The sequence below is a fragment of the Meriones unguiculatus genome, chromosome 1, assembly GCF_030254825.1.
Source record: "Meriones unguiculatus strain TT.TT164.6M chromosome 1, Bangor_MerUng_6.1, whole genome shotgun sequence".
NCBI classification, from domain to species: Eukaryota; Metazoa; Chordata; class Mammalia; order Rodentia; family Muridae; genus Meriones; species Meriones unguiculatus.
The window spans coordinates 25,469,440-25,486,002 of NC_083349.1; the positions used below are offsets into that span (position 1 = coordinate 25,469,440).

General features: G+C 51.8%; 1 protein-coding gene across 29 annotated transcripts in view; it reads left to right on the forward strand.

Moving 5' to 3' along the window:
- Nucleotides 1-16,563, forward strand: part of Nrxn2 (neurexin 2) — a 110,611-nt gene that overhangs the window by 42,898 nt on the left and 51,150 nt on the right. For 13 of the 29 annotated variants that reach the window (XM_060385369.1, XM_060385388.1, XM_060385372.1 and 10 more), the window contains 3 exons: nt 1,464-1,508; nt 9,771-9,932; nt 10,809-11,247. In XM_060385369.1, the coding sequence (XP_060241352.1) occupies nt 1,464-1,508; nt 9,771-9,932; nt 10,809-11,247 (646 nt within the window). The remainder of the gene's footprint in view (nt 1-1,463; nt 1,509-9,770; nt 9,933-10,808; nt 11,248-16,563) is intronic. The other 16 variants (XM_021638476.2, XM_021638480.2, XM_060385377.1 and 13 more) reach the window with 2 other exon arrangements.

Genomic DNA, 16,563 nt, shown 5'->3' on the forward strand with positions numbered 1-16,563 from the left:
TAAAGAAATGTCGATCCTAGGGCCTCTGCACTTTTCTCTCTGTGTAGATGGGGAGTGGTTGTGGGAAATGGAGGTCCAGGGGTCTATGGGTATCCCTGGAAGGACACTGGTTCCTGGGAGACCATTAACTGTCCCAGGGTCTTGAAGGGAGGTTCGGCTACTCACAGGAAGGGTGGCTGAGGAACATGGTGAAAATTGGGAGGGTGTTAATGGGGCCTCTGGACAAGTCAAAGTGGGCAGGCAGGAGGACTCAGCTAGGAGTGGGGCAGGGGAAGAGGAGGCAGAGGGAGGAGGGCTTGGGACGGTGTGATCATGAACCCTCTGCAGCCTGTGGAAGGTTAGCTTCCCCTCCCCAATCCCACTGTGATGGTGGCTCACTCTCTTCAGTTATCAAGAAAAAGAACCAGTGTGTGTGTGTTGGGGGAGCTCCTCTTTCCCAAGGATCCTGGATCTATTTGCCTATCCTCCATCCCCAGGAAAAGCAGATATCCAAGTTCCCTTCCAAGCTGTCTTTGGCCTCCAAATGAAATCGCCTCTTGTCCCTGCCAGTCCTGTGATTCTCTAGGGGCGTTGCCCACTCTTCTCCTAGCCTGCCAGCCAGCTGGCCTGTCACCAACCAGTTAACCCATTAACACGACATGGCCACTGGTCAGCCAGTTGGCCAGCACCATCTCATTCCTCAGCCAGTTCTCTGGAAAGCCATCTGGGTGACCAGTCGGCCAACAAAGCCATCCGTCCACTCCTGAGTCAGTGGCCCACCCCTTCTCACCCCCTTGCTCCCCTCTCTCCCTCCCTTAACTCCTTAACATCTGAGCTGTAGGACCTACTAATCCTGCATACTGGGTCTGCTTCTTAACCCTGCCTCCCCCCCTCCCCTTCTGTTGGAAACCCCCTCCCCCGTTGCCAACTCTGTGTGTGTTACTAACACGCTTATAACCCAGGGGACCAAAGGATGGGCAGGGACAGGTGGGGGCCAGGTATGAGTGAAAAACCGAACTAACTTTCTGTCTCATCTGCGGAATGTCAGCCATCTTTAAGTCTCTGCTTTCTTGGTCCAGTTTTTTTTTTTTTTTTTCCTTTTTGTTCTTGTTTTCTTCTTTACTAACCAAGGTCTCTAACTGTTCCCCTTCTCTGCAGATGTCCTTCGGGAGGGATGAGGGGGAAGAGGAATCCAGAGGAGGGGCAGCGGGAGGTGCTGGGAGAAGAGGGGGTTTAATTTTGTGTGTTTTCTTCCTCCCATTATAATTTTTCTTTAAACACTTCTACTGAACCTGAGGTGGGAGGGTTTGAGCAACCAAGCAAATACATACGGCTGTATCTCCTTCCTTGAGTTTCACAGTTGGTCATTTTATTTTTTCTTTTCTTTTTCGTTCTGTTCTTTTGTTGTCCTTGTTTCTTTTCTTTCTTTTCTTTTCTTTTTTTTTTTTTTTTACACCCCTTTCCCTCCCCCCTCTCCGATGAAGCACGCAGGGATTGGACACGCTATGGTAAACAAACTGCATTATCTGGTAGATATCACTCTAATTGTCTTACCGTTTGGTTTGCCGTGGGTTTTTTAACTGTTCGATTCTCCCACTTTTGTTTCCTCTCTCCTCATTTGGTTTTTGCTCTTCAAATTGCTTTTCTTTCTTTTCTTTCTTTTTTTTTTGTGTCCCAATCTTTAAATTTCACTTCTTTTAGTTTCTCATCTATCTATCTATCTATCTATCTATCTATCTATCTATCTATCTATCTTTTTTTTTCTTTTTTGATCCAAACTCAAGTCCAAAAGATAAATGGAAATTCAGGCATTTGGTGGGTTCCTGCCCTGTACTCCTGCCTCCTGACAGGTTCCTGGCCTGAGAAACTTGGGGCAGGCCCCCATTCTCGTCAGCTCTGGTTAGACCAGCCCGATGCTGAGCTTATTTTTATTACTTTCTTCTGTTCTTTCCCCTGCTTCTTGGTTTTTGTTTTGTTTTGTTTTTGTTTTCTCTTTGATTTGATTTCTTTCTTGGTCTCCTGAAAATCCATGGAAAACACCATCCCATGACACGCTACGCAATGCTCACTGTCAGCTCCAGACAGGGGCTCCCCAAGTTGGGAAGAGGGCTGAGGGTACCATCTCCAGTAGCAGCCAGCTGGGCATGTTCTCCCAAAGGGGTAGGAGGATGGCCTTGGGACCTCCTTCAAGTCACCAGTTCACACCAGTTTAGGGGCTGCCCTGTGCTGGCTGTTGCCCCTACTTCCCAACCTTGAGGATTCCCGGCTCTGTCTCCCTCACATGTTGCATGGCATGAGTGGTCTTCCCCTTCCAGGGATAGCGTCCAGACTCCCCCACCGCGCTGCTGCTCTGACTAACACTGTGTTCCACACTGTCTTTCTTCCTCTTCAGCCCCGTCTCCTTTGTGTCCCCTGCCTCTCCTGCATGGCCTCTGACAGGGCTTGGCATCCTTCCCTGTTGAGGGCATGAGAGGAGGAGCCCCGGCAGGAATAGGGTGGGGGCAGCTCTCCTTGTCCTTGCCAAGCTCCTATGTTTGGGTTGGGCCTGATCCTGGTGAATGCTGTTGTGGGTGTCAGTGTAAAGGCAGCTGGTGTGTGTTGGTGTGTGGGTGTGACTGTGTGTAAATGTTGGTGTGATATTTAGGGGTGTTAGTGGGAAGCCATGCTGTGTGTTTGTGAGGCTGCTGGTTCTCTGCATGTGTAAGCGCTGGTGGGAATGGGGGCTGCAGGCTTGGAAGGGTTCTGGGGCCTGGTAAGGATTCTGTATGGAGGCGGGCTGATGGAGCTGGCTCTGCAGTGCAGGTGCCATGCATAGCAGGCAGCGAGACAGAGAAAGGGTTGGGAGGCCCCATCCTCCTCCTCTTTCCTGCCTCAGAGCGTGTGCCCTCAGGCCCTGCAGTGTGAGATCCCCTGGGATTCCCTTGTGCCTGCCCAATTCCGGCTCCACAGCAGCCGGTTAGTCATTGCCTATTAATAATGCAAAATGATTGAACACCAGGCTGGGGACCCTGCAGATGGACGTGTCTGCTCTCAAGGGGTGGGAGGGATTCGGGGCAGCTGCCTGTCTTGCCCAGCCTGCCAGGTCTGCCTGGCTGGAAGGCTAGAGTGCAGGGAGGTATCAAAGCTGGAGTGTCTAGCCTGAGCGGTCCTTTATGCCCCTCAGGAGGCTTCACCTCTGAAGCCATGGGGAGCCCTTGCTGACACATTTGTATGTGTGTGTGTTTCCTTCACCTGCATAGACTAGTGTTCATGGCCAGCGCCTCCCCAGCCATGGCCGATCTAGCACCTTGTGTAGGCTCCCTTGCTTCCCAGCGTTCACCGAGATCCATACCAGGTCTTCACAGGCCCTGTTCCTCCAGCTGCTGCCTTTATGAGTTAGAAGCTACCCATTCTGTTATTCTTGAGGACCTGCCAGAAGAAGGACTTTCTTTACTAGCCGAGGAAATGATTCACCTGGTAATGATGCTTGCCACCAAGCCTGATAACCTGAATTTGATTCCCAGAACCCACGTGGTGGAGAGAGAGAACTGACCCCTCCAAGCTCTTCTTTGACTTACATATGCACGTGCCGTGGCTGCGTACGCACACACACGTGCACACACACACACACACACACACACACGTGCACACATGATATATAATTGTTAAAACAACCGTCTATTATAAAACAAAACAAAAAGTCAGGAGTGGTGGCACAGGCTTGCAATCCCAGCACTCAGGGAGGCAGAGGCAGGTGGATCTCAGTGAGTTCAAGGCCAGCCTGGTCTACAAAGCAGATCCAGGACAGCCAAGGCTGTCTCTAAACCCCCCCCCAAAAAAAAAAAAAAAAAAAACAAAACAACTAACAACAACAAAAAAGAACTTTCTTGTTACTGGACAGCCAACCTGTGACTCTGGGGCAGGGAGCCAAGATCAACCCAGGTGATACATCCAAGTCCCTGGAAGGATTCCACCCTAGGCTTAGGGCCCAACAAACCTTCTTTCAAGTCTCCATGGTGAAATACTGACCGCATGGGTCCAGGCCAGAGAAGCTTAATGGTGTACCTGCCCGCCTTGTACAACAAGTCTGGGTGAAGACCAGTCAAGGTAACACAAGCTGCATACTCTAGAAAGAAACTGTAATTTCATTAAGCTTAATAAAGCGCTCGCCAGTTCCTGCTGTTACCAGGGCAGGGATGTTATGTGAGAGAGTGGTTCTCTTCCTGTAGCGGACCCTGAGGAATAGGTATCTTTGGTCCCGCTGGAGATCTTATTGCAATCCCTAGTTAGGAACCAGTCTCAAAATAACTCCAAGAAACCTCAGAGTGCTTCAGGGATGTGGAGGAGGAGAGAAGACGAATGGCTTACCTCAGTTCGCCAAGAAGCCAGCAACCCTACCTGGTTTCAGCGCTGATAAAGAAAAAACCTGCTAATTTCTGAGCCTACAAGGCTCACACTTCCCTGTTTCACCAGTACAAACAGCAGAATGAACCTGTTGCCTTGTGTGGCCTCAGAAACCCCTGCAAACCTTTCCGAGGAACTGGCCCCCTTTAGGCCCAGACTGCAGTCAAAATATGGGGTTCTGCAGGTTCTGGTTCACAGGGTATCCCTCAGATAGAGTTCGTGTCATTTTATGTTTATTTTTCTACCTCACTCATTAGGTCTCTTAGTATGTGTTTCTGTTCTGGAGGAGAGCAGAAAGACAGAAAAGGCTCACTCAGTTGGTTAAGCACAACTAGCTGATGAAAGCCGGCTTGTAAAGCTAATGTTGTTCCTGCATACACTAGGGCCTCAAAATAGCATTTGCATTTGGAGTTTCTTTAATTTCTTTCTTTTTTTTCTTTTTTAATTTTACAGTGAAAAGATCTATTTTTATTCTGTGTGTTTAGGCCTGTTTGCCTGCATGTATGTATGTCCACCATTTGCATGTTTGGTGCCCCAGGAGGCCACAGAGGATGTCGGATCCCCTGGATCTGGAGTTATAGGTAGTCGTGAACTGCTATGTGAGTGCTGGGAACTGAACCCTATCCTTTATAAGGGCAACAAGTGATTATAACCACTGACCCATTTCCTCAAACCAGCCCTCCACCCTCATAGAGACACAGGGTCTTTCTGTGTAGCCCTGGCTGTCCTGGAATTCACTGTTTAGACAAGGCTGGCCTTGAACTCACAGAGCTCCACCTGGCTCTGCCTCCTAAGTGCTGGGAGGAGGGTTGTGCACCACTATGCATGGCTTCCTCTTTTTTCTTTTTTAATTTTTCTTCCTCTTTTTTTCTTTTTACATTTTTATTTTTTTAATCTATGCATATGTGTAGGAAGCATGCCGCCACAGTGTATGTGCACAGGTCAGACGCCATCTTAGAGGAGATGGCTCTCTGTTTCCACCATTTGAGTCAGTGATAAATTTCAGGTTACCGGCTTGGTGGCAAGCACCTTTACATGCTGAGCCACCTCCAGCTATCCCCCTGGCCTACATTTTTAATTCCATTTAAACTTGATGATGCCTGGATTCTAGGCAGGAGATTGGACATGTCCCCACTTAGCAGACGGGGAAGCCGGGACCCAGAGAAAGCACCTCCCTTTATATTACAGAGGAGTTTATCATTTCCATTTAACTAATTGGATGCTCAGTCGGCTGGAAACAGATGGGAGGGCCCAAAGTTTAGCCCTTTTGAAAGATGAGCGTCAAAAAGGCAAAATTGTTCTGGAAAACAGCAAGTGATAAAGAAGAACCTGGGACTTCTGACCTCAAGTCTTTCTCTTCTAAAATTCCTGGAGTTCAGGACTCACTGGAGGGCTGTGAATCCTGCCTGTGCCCACGTCTGTGTCTGGCACAGAGCACTAAGCAAGCTTAGCAGGGCTGCGATCTCTCCCTTGGCTAGAAGTTGCTTCTCCTGGCTCCCTGCCTTGCTTCTGCCCCATATCGCCCCGAGGCGCTGCTGGGAACTTTTTTTGTGGCCTAGTTGTTCGTAACCATGCTAAGCCTGTGTTGGAACCCTTCGAGAATATGGTGACAGCTGTGTGGTTTAACAGGAGACAAGACAGCCCGTTCGTGCAGTGTTACCCACATTGTCAGGGAGTTCGCTCAGTCAGCCGTAAGTTCCAGCAGCCGTCCTCCATCTAACTCTCCCGGAAAAGGGAGGTGAATGGCCTGTGAGTTGTGATCGTGTTAGGCCCCTGGAAGTGGCTTCCGATGGGGCACAAGAGTTCCCTTTTTCTTTAGTCTTTTTCCCTGGGACACAGTGGGTATGGGACACTTGTTGCATGTGGGTATATTTGTGGTTAGGACTTGGATTCGCACCCCATCCAGCCTTCTTGGGCTGAGCTGAGGAGAGAAGGGGCTGGCCAGTCCATCCAGGTCACAGGAGGCCTCTTGAGCCTCCTCCAGCCTGTCTCCCTGTTCCTGGAGAGCATGTGGTGCTGGGCTTGTCCTCTGGGAAAACTCTCCACTCATTCAGTCCTGAGCGGGTCAGTGTGGGTTGGTCATAGGGCCTCTGCTTTGTCTCGGGGACCTAGCTGTGGTCCTCAGTGCTGCGTGGAGAGGAGCAGTCAAGACCGCCTCCCCGGAGCCTTCTAGGATGTGTGTGTGTAGATGTGTGTGGGCTGGTGATCTGTGGTGAATGTCAGAGGAATGTGTGATGAAGAAAGCCAGGTCTGAGCATCTCTGACACACTGGTTGCTCCTCTGTCTTCCTCAGTGGAAGGAAGCTTCTTCCTGCGCTCCACAGCTCTCTTGCCTCCATCTCAGCTCTTCCCCATCTCCCCTGCCCTGCATGCCCTCTCACCTGCTGGCTGCTTTTCTCTGGCCTGCTTGGACAGTGCCTGGTCCTCGACCCTGTTCTTCTAACCTGCATGGGTCCCAGCTGCAGTGGCTGTTCTATGTGGCATGCGCTCCCTTCCTCCCCTCCTCCCCTGCTGGCCCCACCCCTTCCAGAAGCTTCGTGGGGGGGATTGGGGGGCAGGGCCGTCAAGAACCCCTGGGGTGGAGGGGGGCAGGGGAATTATTCCCCTGTTTCCTGCTTTTACTAACGAACCTGCCATTTTTGTGTCTGGACTGACTTGTCTGAGGGAACAGTCGGGTTTTTACTAATCCAAGTCATCTTCCTCCCTGCCTTCCCCAGACACCTTCCTCCATTCCCTCCCCCTCCACTTCCTCTCCACCCACTGCCTTCTCCTCTCTCCCTCAACTTCTCCCACCCACGTGGCTGGTCCCTTCCTAAGCAAACCTCCCAGTGTCCCATGTCCCCTGTCCCCTGCTAGCCTGTCCCCAGCCCTATGGGATACGAGAGGGAATTTAAGGTCATCTTTTCCCTCCATCTGAATACAGCCACCAGGCAAATTGAGCTTGACTCCCAGCTTGGAAGGGGATTCAGGAGGAAGTCTTAGGCCTCAGCAGTCTGCTCCAAGTCAGATGCTTCTAATTCAGGGTCAAGAAAGGGCAAGCTTGGTCTTAGCAAAAGCAGTGGGATGAAGAGAGCCCATAGCATGAGAGAGATTCCAGGATGGTTCCCCGGCTTCTGAGGCTGAGGAGGGAGACCTCGAGAGGCGCTCTGGGACCAGGAGGGAAGGTGTGATGAACGCTTCTGAGCATGCTCACTCATGTGAGGCTTTCTCACTAAAGTCAGTCTGCTGCCAGTTAGACTTTTAGCTAGAGATCCGGCACTGGGTCCCAAGGCGACGTGATACGGACCTATGATGACCAGGTGCTATGTCCCCTCAGCTGTGCTGAAGTTAGTGGGGGTTCCAGGGACACGTCAAACCGAGCTTGCTGGCAGCCTGGTTGGGTTGAGCCCCCTCAGGTTCAGGAGCCGAATGGCAGCCCAGTCCAGTCTTTTAGGACAGCAGCAGGGGACACAGGGAGAGAGTGAGTGTAGCCACGTTGCCCTAGAGAAGCCTGTTCACCTGCCTCACCTTCCCTGACCTACCCCACCCTTTCATTCTGATCCCTCCTTCCTCTCTCCAGCTCCCCTCTGCCCTGTCTAATCTCTAATCTCGTTTGCATGTTTTTGTGACTAACCTCTCTGACCCCTCCCTTTTCTACCCAAACCCCACTTCCTAGCTTCAGGACAAAGTGGAGGGGAGAAGAAATAAATGATCATGAGCAATCCTTCCCTCAAAACAAGACTCAAAAGTATCCAGACTGCCCCCTCCCGAGACACCCATCTCCTCCTGTCCTTGAATCCAGTTCTTCTAGCACAAGGTTTGATGGTCTCCAGGAGATGGCTTCTTTACTCTGCTCCCTGCTCAGCCCCACCCTATTCACCAAGAGGCTCCAGCCAACCACGGGGGGTGGGGGGGGAGGCTTTTGGCTCCCTTTGCTCTTAGAAGTTCTATCTCGCCTCCTGACAGCAGAGTACTGAAGACCAGGAGCTGGCAGGTGGCTCTGCTGCAGACTGGAGTAGGGGACATCACAGTGTGTGACCGACAGGCTCTTACCTCAACACTTTACCTGTAAAAGGGGTACTTCTGAAGCACATCTGGGCTCTAAGCCGCAGCCTGTGGAAGTGCGGGGTGGGGCTGACAACCAAGTCCTTAGGGGCCCCCTGGCCCCTCCTAAGCCACAGCCTCCTAGAGAGAAGCTCCTCCCCTTCAACCTTGCTGGGAGTGAAGCCTTCCCAGGGACTAAACTCTGCAGGGACCAGGTCCATACTTGCTGAGTAGAGAGGATCGGAGTTGCCCCTAAGGTAGTGTCTGCCTTCCCCAGCCCAGAGCCTCGTACCTCTCTGAACACCAGGCACACCCCTGCTCTTGGCATCTTGCCTTCTGGACGAATTTTCCACCCAGGAAGGGTGCTTCCTTAGGTTAACCCTGGCCTCACTGTTCCTAAGGGTAGAGCAACAAGGATGGTATCTACAGAGAAAGGTGAAGGGTGAGCTGGGAAATAGCTCTCTTCTTTGGAAGAAGAACAGCGAACAGCGAGGTGTATAATCTCAGCATATGAAAGGATGAGGTAGGAGGGTTTCCACAAGTTCAAGGCCAGCTTAGGCTTTATAGCAAGTTCTATACTCGTTTAGTTAAAAAAAAAAAAAAAAAAAAGAAGAAAAAGACTTAAAATATCAGGGAACCTTAAATCTTGAGTGGCAGAGGTAGGAACCAGCCCTGGTTCCATTCAACTCCTGTCCTAAGACTCACAGGCCTACCTGGGTCTTCTTCCTCACCACTGTGTCAGCTGCCTCCCCAGCTAAAGCTGCAAGAACACAGCACCCAGGCAGCAGGGCTGCAAGTTAGTCTCAGCACAGGAAGGAAGGAAGGAATGAAGGAAGGAAGGAAGGAAGGAAGGAAGAAAGAAAGAAAGAAGGAAAGAAAGAAAGAAAGAAAGAAAGAAAGAAAGAAAGAAAGAAAGAAAGAAAGAAAGGAAGGGAATGGGCTCTTCTCCTTTAGAAGAAGGCCGGGAAGCCACGCGTGTGTCCATCTTGCCCTGCCGAGACAAAGCTGAGGGTGCAGCTTGCTTCTCCCCACTTCTTTTGTGGGGCCCTTTCTGGAGTCTCCTAGGACAGAGCATTTCCCTGGAGTTGCTCCTTGAGCCCATCATGGTGGGTGCCCCACAACACCTTCCGGCTCGCTCCTGCCGAGCTTGGGCCGTGGGTCATGCAGGGCAGGCCTTAGCCCACCCAGAAACCATCAAATCTTGTGCTGTCTCCTCTTCCTCCTTCTTCCTCTCCACCCCCACTGTTCCGCCTCCAAGACAAGCAGACATAAAAATGGGGGTCCCCCTCCCCCAGTGCCCCCGGTCCCTCCCTCGCCCGCCTGTGGCTCTTCCCAGGGCGTTGATGCCGGTTGTCTCCTGTCTCTCCCCCTCCTTGGGCTGGGCAGGTGACCATCTCGGTGGACGGGATCCTGACCACCACAGGCTACACGCAGGAGGATTACACCATGTTGGGCTCTGATGACTTCTTCTACATTGGGGGCAGCCCCAACACAGCCGACCTGCCTGGCTCACCCGTCAGCAACAACTTCATGGGCTGCCTCAAGGACGTGAGTAGGGCTTGGACGGGCGGCAGTTGGCCAGCGTGCCAGGTGACTCGGTATGACCTGGCCAGCTGCCCCTGGCCTCTCTCCCCTGTGAGTCTGAAGTGGGATGTGACCCTTCATTAAAACCTAAAAGCTATTGACTCAAGTCAAGAGGTATCCCTCTTTTTGTTTTCTTGGGCCTTGAAAGCCCCTCTCTTCTGAGGCTCTTCCAAGCCTGAAGGCTGAAGGCTTTAAAACATGCCTCAGGCACATGTCTTTCACTCACACTCTTGTTGGCCAAGTCACACCACCTTGTAAGTTGCCTGATAGGTGGGTGAAGGGTTGGTCCCTACTTCATGGATGACTGTTAACCTCCATTAGAAGACAGCAAGCAGAAGAGGGACATCAGCTGACAAGGATGCCTGCCCAGCACACAGGCAGCCCATTGGTTCTGTCAGCATCACATCAACTGAGTGTGGCGCTGCATGTCTGTAGCCCCAGAATGAGAGAGACAGGAGGCAGGAGGGAAAGCTCAACGTTGCTCTCAGCTGTAGAGTGAGTTTGAAGCCATCTTGAGCTACATGTGACCCTGTCTCAGAAAACAGCAACAGACTGTAACAGTAGTTGCCTGCCTTTTTGTCATTGTGAATGATAGTTGAGCTGGACCCAGGAGCCCACAAAGGAGCTGCCTGGACAGCGTGGGACTGGAAGACAGGACCAAGGCCCCAAGGAGAAATGTGTGGCTAGAGAATAGAGGCCTGAGCCTTGTTGACTGATGGTGCTGAGCTTGGGACCACTGGGGTGGGTGATGGCTCCATGGCTGCCAGGGAAGGGGGGCCCTTGGTAGCCAGGCCCAAGGCTGCTTCTGCTTCTCTACCCAGACCCCTCTCCTCCTTACAGGTAGTCTACAAGAACAATGACTTCAAGCTGGAGCTCTCCCGACTGGCTAAGGAAGGGGACCCGAAGATGAAGCTGCAGGGGGATTTGTCTTTCCGTTGTGAGGATGTGGCTGCCTTGGACCCTGTGACCTTTGAGAGTCCTGAGGCCTTTGTGGCACTGCCCCGCTGGAGTGCCAAGCGTACTGGCTCCATCTCTCTGGACTTCCGAACCACTGAGCCCAATGGGTTGCTGCTCTTCAGCCAGGGCCGGCGGGCTGGGGCCGGGGTGGGCGGCCACAGCTCTTCCCAGAGGGCCGACTACTTTGCCATGGAGCTGTTGGACGGTTACCTCTACCTCCTGCTGGACATGGGCTCTGGGGGCATCAAGCTTCGGGCATCCAGCCGCAAGGTCAACGACGGCGAATGGTGCCACGTGGACTTCCAGAGGGACGGGCGCAAAGGTCAGGAGGCCTCTGGGCCCTCCCTTCCCCGGCCACTCTTTCACAACTACCCAACCTCTCAAGCTTTCATTTCCAGCTTAGTCTCCTCTCTCAGTCCTCCGTGCTTCTCTGTCACTGGGAGCTGACAGAAGGCATTGGGGTCTCACACTTGCACTCTTCCTTATCTGTGGAAGCAACAGTTCCCTGAGGGCACTCTGCATGGGAAAGAGCTTGTCTGGAAACACTAGCATAGCACCTAATGGAGAGATGTCTCGTGTCTTGAAGGACATAAGTCTCAAAGCCAGGTGGGGTGGCTCACACCTGCCACCTCAGCATTCGGGAGGCAAAGGCAAGGGAATCTCCATAAGTTCGAGGCCAGTTTGGATTACATAGCGAGGGCTAGACCAGCCAGGGCTGCATAGTGAGTCTTTGTGTCCAAACAAAAAAAGAGAATAGCTCTCCAGCCCTGCTTCCCTTTCTACCAGAGTCTTAGTTCTTAACCTAACAGGTAACAGCTCTCCCTCACCGTCTGGGGAGCTTGCTCCCAGCACCCCCAGAGACGCCAAAATCCACGATGCTCAAGCCCCTTCTAAAAGACGGCATCCCCTGTACACATTCCCCCCTCCAGATAGCTTAAGTTACCTCTAGAGCCCCCCAAATCGCTAGTATCTAATGCTGGGGCTGAGGAGGACACAATATTGTGCCGTTTGGCAAGCAGGGACAACAGCGTCTGCCTGTATTTGGCACAGACAAATCTTCCCTAACTGTTTCCACCCATGTTTGGTTGAATGGATGCACAGCGCGAGCACGCAGAAGCTGCCTGGTTCTCTGGGCACCGACTGTGGGCTGACAGACTGTCTGCCTCACTCTGGCCATCAGAGATGCCGTGACTAGGCCACCACACCTGCCTGGCCAGAACGGTTTCAGATCGAGGGAACGGCTGGCTGGGCGCTAACTGACCCTGCTTGGCTTCCGGGGTTGGCTTTCACTGGCTGGATTCGGAGTGGCATGGCCGTGGACTTTTCAGAACCTCCTTGTTCTAGCCGCCCTCCTCTCTTCCGCCTTTCCTTTTCGGCCTCCCTCTCTCAGGCTCTGCCTGCTAATTCCCGTGTGCTTGCCTTGCCTCCATCTTGTTGAACCCAAGAAAGAGAATTGATACAAATGAGGCCTGACACATTATCCAATTTAAGTGCTTATCAGTGTCAGCTAAATTCTCTCATTCCTACCACTGCTGGCCTGCAAGTCAGGCGGAGTGACCTCCTCTTCTCACAGGGAGGAGGGGACTTCCAGGCCCCCAGAAGCGAGGCCCTGCCATCCTTTCCTCTCCCCTCCCCAGAGAAAGCCATGAGAAAGGTCTTTAGCCCCTGGCTCTGCCTCTTGACAGCACCATTGGGTCTTCACTGACAGTCTCTAGGGTTCCTCACATTTGGTCAGCGATCCTTGGGCTGGATGTCCATTCAGGACCTTGGAGCAGCTGCTTAAGCACAGCTTAGACATTCCCTTGTTTTCCTGCGTCCCCACATCTCAGTGCTTGAACTCGGGGCCTGCTCCTACTGAGCCACATCCCAGACTCCTTCTTCCCGTTTTCATACCTTTTAATTGTGTCTCATGTGTTGCTTTTGTGCTACAGTGTGTGAGTAGAGGTCCAAGGACATTTGGGGAGCTTGTTCTGGCCTTCCACCTTGTGAGAAAGGATCTCTCTTGTTTCTGCTGCTTCCCAGTGTACCCCAGGCTAGCTGGCGCTCATCCTGACTCCACCTCTCCTCTTGCATAGGAATGCTGGGATCTTGGTCACACACAACCACATCTTCTATGTGGGTGCGGGGCATCCGGCTTGGGTTGTCAACCTTCCACAGCTAGCGCATTCACACATTATCCTGTGTCCCGGCCCCTCCCACTGTTTTGCTTTTGTTTCTTTTTGAAACTGTGGTAAGTTGCATATCACACAAAATTCACAGCCTTCGCCATTAATCATGGTTGGGGCATTGGTTATACTGGTGCTGCTCTGCAGCCCCCACCTCCATCCAGATGCAGTTCTCCAGTCGCCCCACACTGAAGTTGTCTCCATTCTAAGTGAAGTTGCTTTTTCCCTCTCCTCGTCTCCAGCCTCTGGCCACCACCTCTCTGTTCGAATCTGGCAGCTCTGGGACTTTTGATTAGGGAAGTCGTGCAGTATTTACCCTTCCTGTTCTTTCTCCATTTTCATGTGTCTGTACATGCTTGCATGTGTGGGGGGCACACATATGTGGGTGTACTTGCATGCACAGATCCAAGGCGGATGTTATGAATCATCCACCTCATTCATTGAGGCAGGGTTTCTCAATCAAACCCAGAGCTCACAGATATGGCCAGCCAGCTTGCTGCGGGAATGCCTTGTTTCTGCCAGTACACCTACCTGGCGTTTTTGTGGTTTCTGGGGATTTGAACTCTGGGCCTCACACTTAAGGGAAACACATTAACCACAGAGCCATCTCCCCAGCTCCTCCTTCCTTTCCACACAGGGTCATGCACATAGCCCAGCCCAACTTTGGAATTGCGAACCTGTTGTCTTAGCTTTCCAGAGTGCTGGGGTTATAGGCATGAGCCACCATATCCGACCTCTCTATCTGTCTTCTTGTGCCTACCCGTTCCAATGTGTACAGTGTGTTTCAGGATTCATCTGTGTTGTAGTGTGGGTCAGAACTCCCTTCCTTTCGAAGGCTGTATAACACCCCAGAACCATGCCCACATCTTGCTTATCCATTCTTCTGTCAATGAACGAGGTAGGGTGTTCCGGTTCCATATGGGGGTGTGACTGGCCAGAGTGTACTTCAGTTCCCTCTCCAGAACCCTCTGCCACCACCATAACCTCTTTTCTTGTTTCTTCCTTTCCTTCCCGCTTCCTCTCAGCTCTTGCTGAATCTTGACTCCAGCAGTGAGTCAAGCAGGGTTGCAGCAGGCTCTGGGGACTCTGGCCATAGACAGAGGGGTGGATGATCACAGGGGTCACATTTGGGATCCTGTTAGGAGAGGGACCTGATGGCAGCACCCTGAAGAAGGTGACACCTGTCCTGAGAGAACAGGCTTGGGGCCATAAGGGGTATAAGGGGAGCTAGGGCTGGTGGCACAGCTCAGCAGGTAAAGGCTTTTATTGATCCTGATGAGCCAACTTTGTTCCCCAGATATCTTGGTGGAAGGAGAGACCTGATTCCTGAATGTCGTCCTCTGACCTCCACACACATACATCCCACACATGCACACGCATGCACACACTTCAGGGTCTGAAGACAGCTCGGCCTGCTGCTCTTTCAGAGGATGAGAGTTCGGTTCTCACCACCCACACCAGAAGTCTCAGGACCACCTGTAACTCCAGCTCCAGGGATCCAGTTCCTTCTGCCTCTAGAGACATGTGCACGCGAGCACATATACACATAACAAATAATAAAAACAGTTCCTCAAACCACAGCGACTTGAAGCTGGAGAGGTGGCTCAGCAGTGAAGAGCACTTTTTAACTCGGGCAGAGGACCCAGCTCTGGTTGCCAGCCTCCACATGGAGGCTCATACCCCTACGTACATGCAGGCACACGCAAATATATACATAAGATAAAGGTAAATAAGTAAAAAAAAAAAAAAAAAAAAACCTTTACAAAGGAGCCTAGGAGGCCATCTCTGGTCTCTGGACTGGAAAGGTTTTGAGGAGGAAATGGCATTTAGTGGGAGCAGAGGAAGCTTTGACCCTCCCCCCATCTCTGCTCATATGCAACCTCCAGGCTCCTTCCTCTCAAGATTCCCACCACATCCATGCCTGAGATGCCCAGTGGCTCCTTACCACGACTTAACCTTGCTAGGACCTTTGCTCCTATTTATTATTTTATTTAATTTTACACAGGGTCTCACTGTGTAGACAGGTTGGCCTCAGACTTGTGGCGGTCATCTTGCCTCTGCCTCCTGAGTGTGGGGATCACAGCTGTGAAGTACCAGACCTGCTGCGACGGCCTCCTCCTCCTCCTCTTCCTCGTCTTCCTTCTCCTCCTTCTCCTCCTCCTCTTTTCTTCTTTTAAGAGTTTGCCCAAACTTGAAGAAGGGAAGCATGGAATAAACACATAGGCTTCCAGGCCCAGCGGCACAGCCCTTTAATACCAGCATTCTGGAGACAGAGGGCAGCAGAGCTCAGTGACTCAAGGGCAGCCTGGTCTAGGCCAGCCAGGGCTGCACAGTGAGAGCCTGACTCAGTATGTGTATTGAGGTGCTCAGTGGGTAGGAGTGTATACTGCTCTTCTGTGAGACCCAAGCTTGTCTCCTGGCCCTACCATTGCTGACTCACAGCTGCCTGCAAGCTCCGGGAGACCCGATGGCAACTTCTGTCTCCCGTGGGTACCTACTCACATGTCTGCAGGCACTCCCACATACATAGACATTTAAAAAATCTTTAGGCCAGGTGTGCTGGGACATGCCTTTAATCCTAGCACTAGGAGGAGGAGACAGTTTCAGGCTAGCCAGGGGTACAGAGTGAGGTCCTATCACAAGGGGGGAAAAATCTTTAACGAATATAAACAAGCCCGGCACGATGATACAAGCCTATGATCCCTGCACTTGGGAGATGAGGCAGGTGGATGGGAGGTTCAAGACAGCCTATGGTTACATAAAACCATTCTGAGCTGCTTGACACCCTGATTAAAAAGACAAAATAAAATCCTGAACCAGAACAACACACACACACACACACACAAACACACACACACACACACACACACACACACACGGGTATGTGGCTAGACATAATGACTCATTTGTAAGGTCAATAGGAATCTGCTCTATATAAGAAGTTCCAGGTTAGGTACATAAGCAAACCCCCATCTTTAGTACACACACACACACACACACACACACACACACTCACATGGGGAAGGGATTCTGCAGCTTGAGATTACAGTAAAGGCTTTGAAGGGCCCACTAGATCGCAGGTGTTTTTCTATTGTGATCACCTGTCTCAGTCTGTTCTCTGCTGCTGTAACAGAACATCTGAGGCTAGGCATTTGTCAAGGAACGTTTACCTGGCCCACAATTCTGGGGACTGTGAGGCCCAAGAGCACAGTGTCCGTTTCTGGGGAGGCTTTCGTACTGTCCCAACCCAGAGCCACATTGAAGGGCAGGCATTCCCACTCGAAGGAGACAAGGAACGGGCCCCTCACTGTTTAATACTCTGCTCCCAGGCCTGCCCTGCAGGAAAGGCACACCAGTGACCTGATCATTGTTAAAGCTCCCATCACCGCCCCAGTGGCAGCCAAACTGCAATCTGTGCTTTGGAGAGAACAAACTTGTTGAACCCACACTGTCATTCTTTCCTCCCAAGGAAC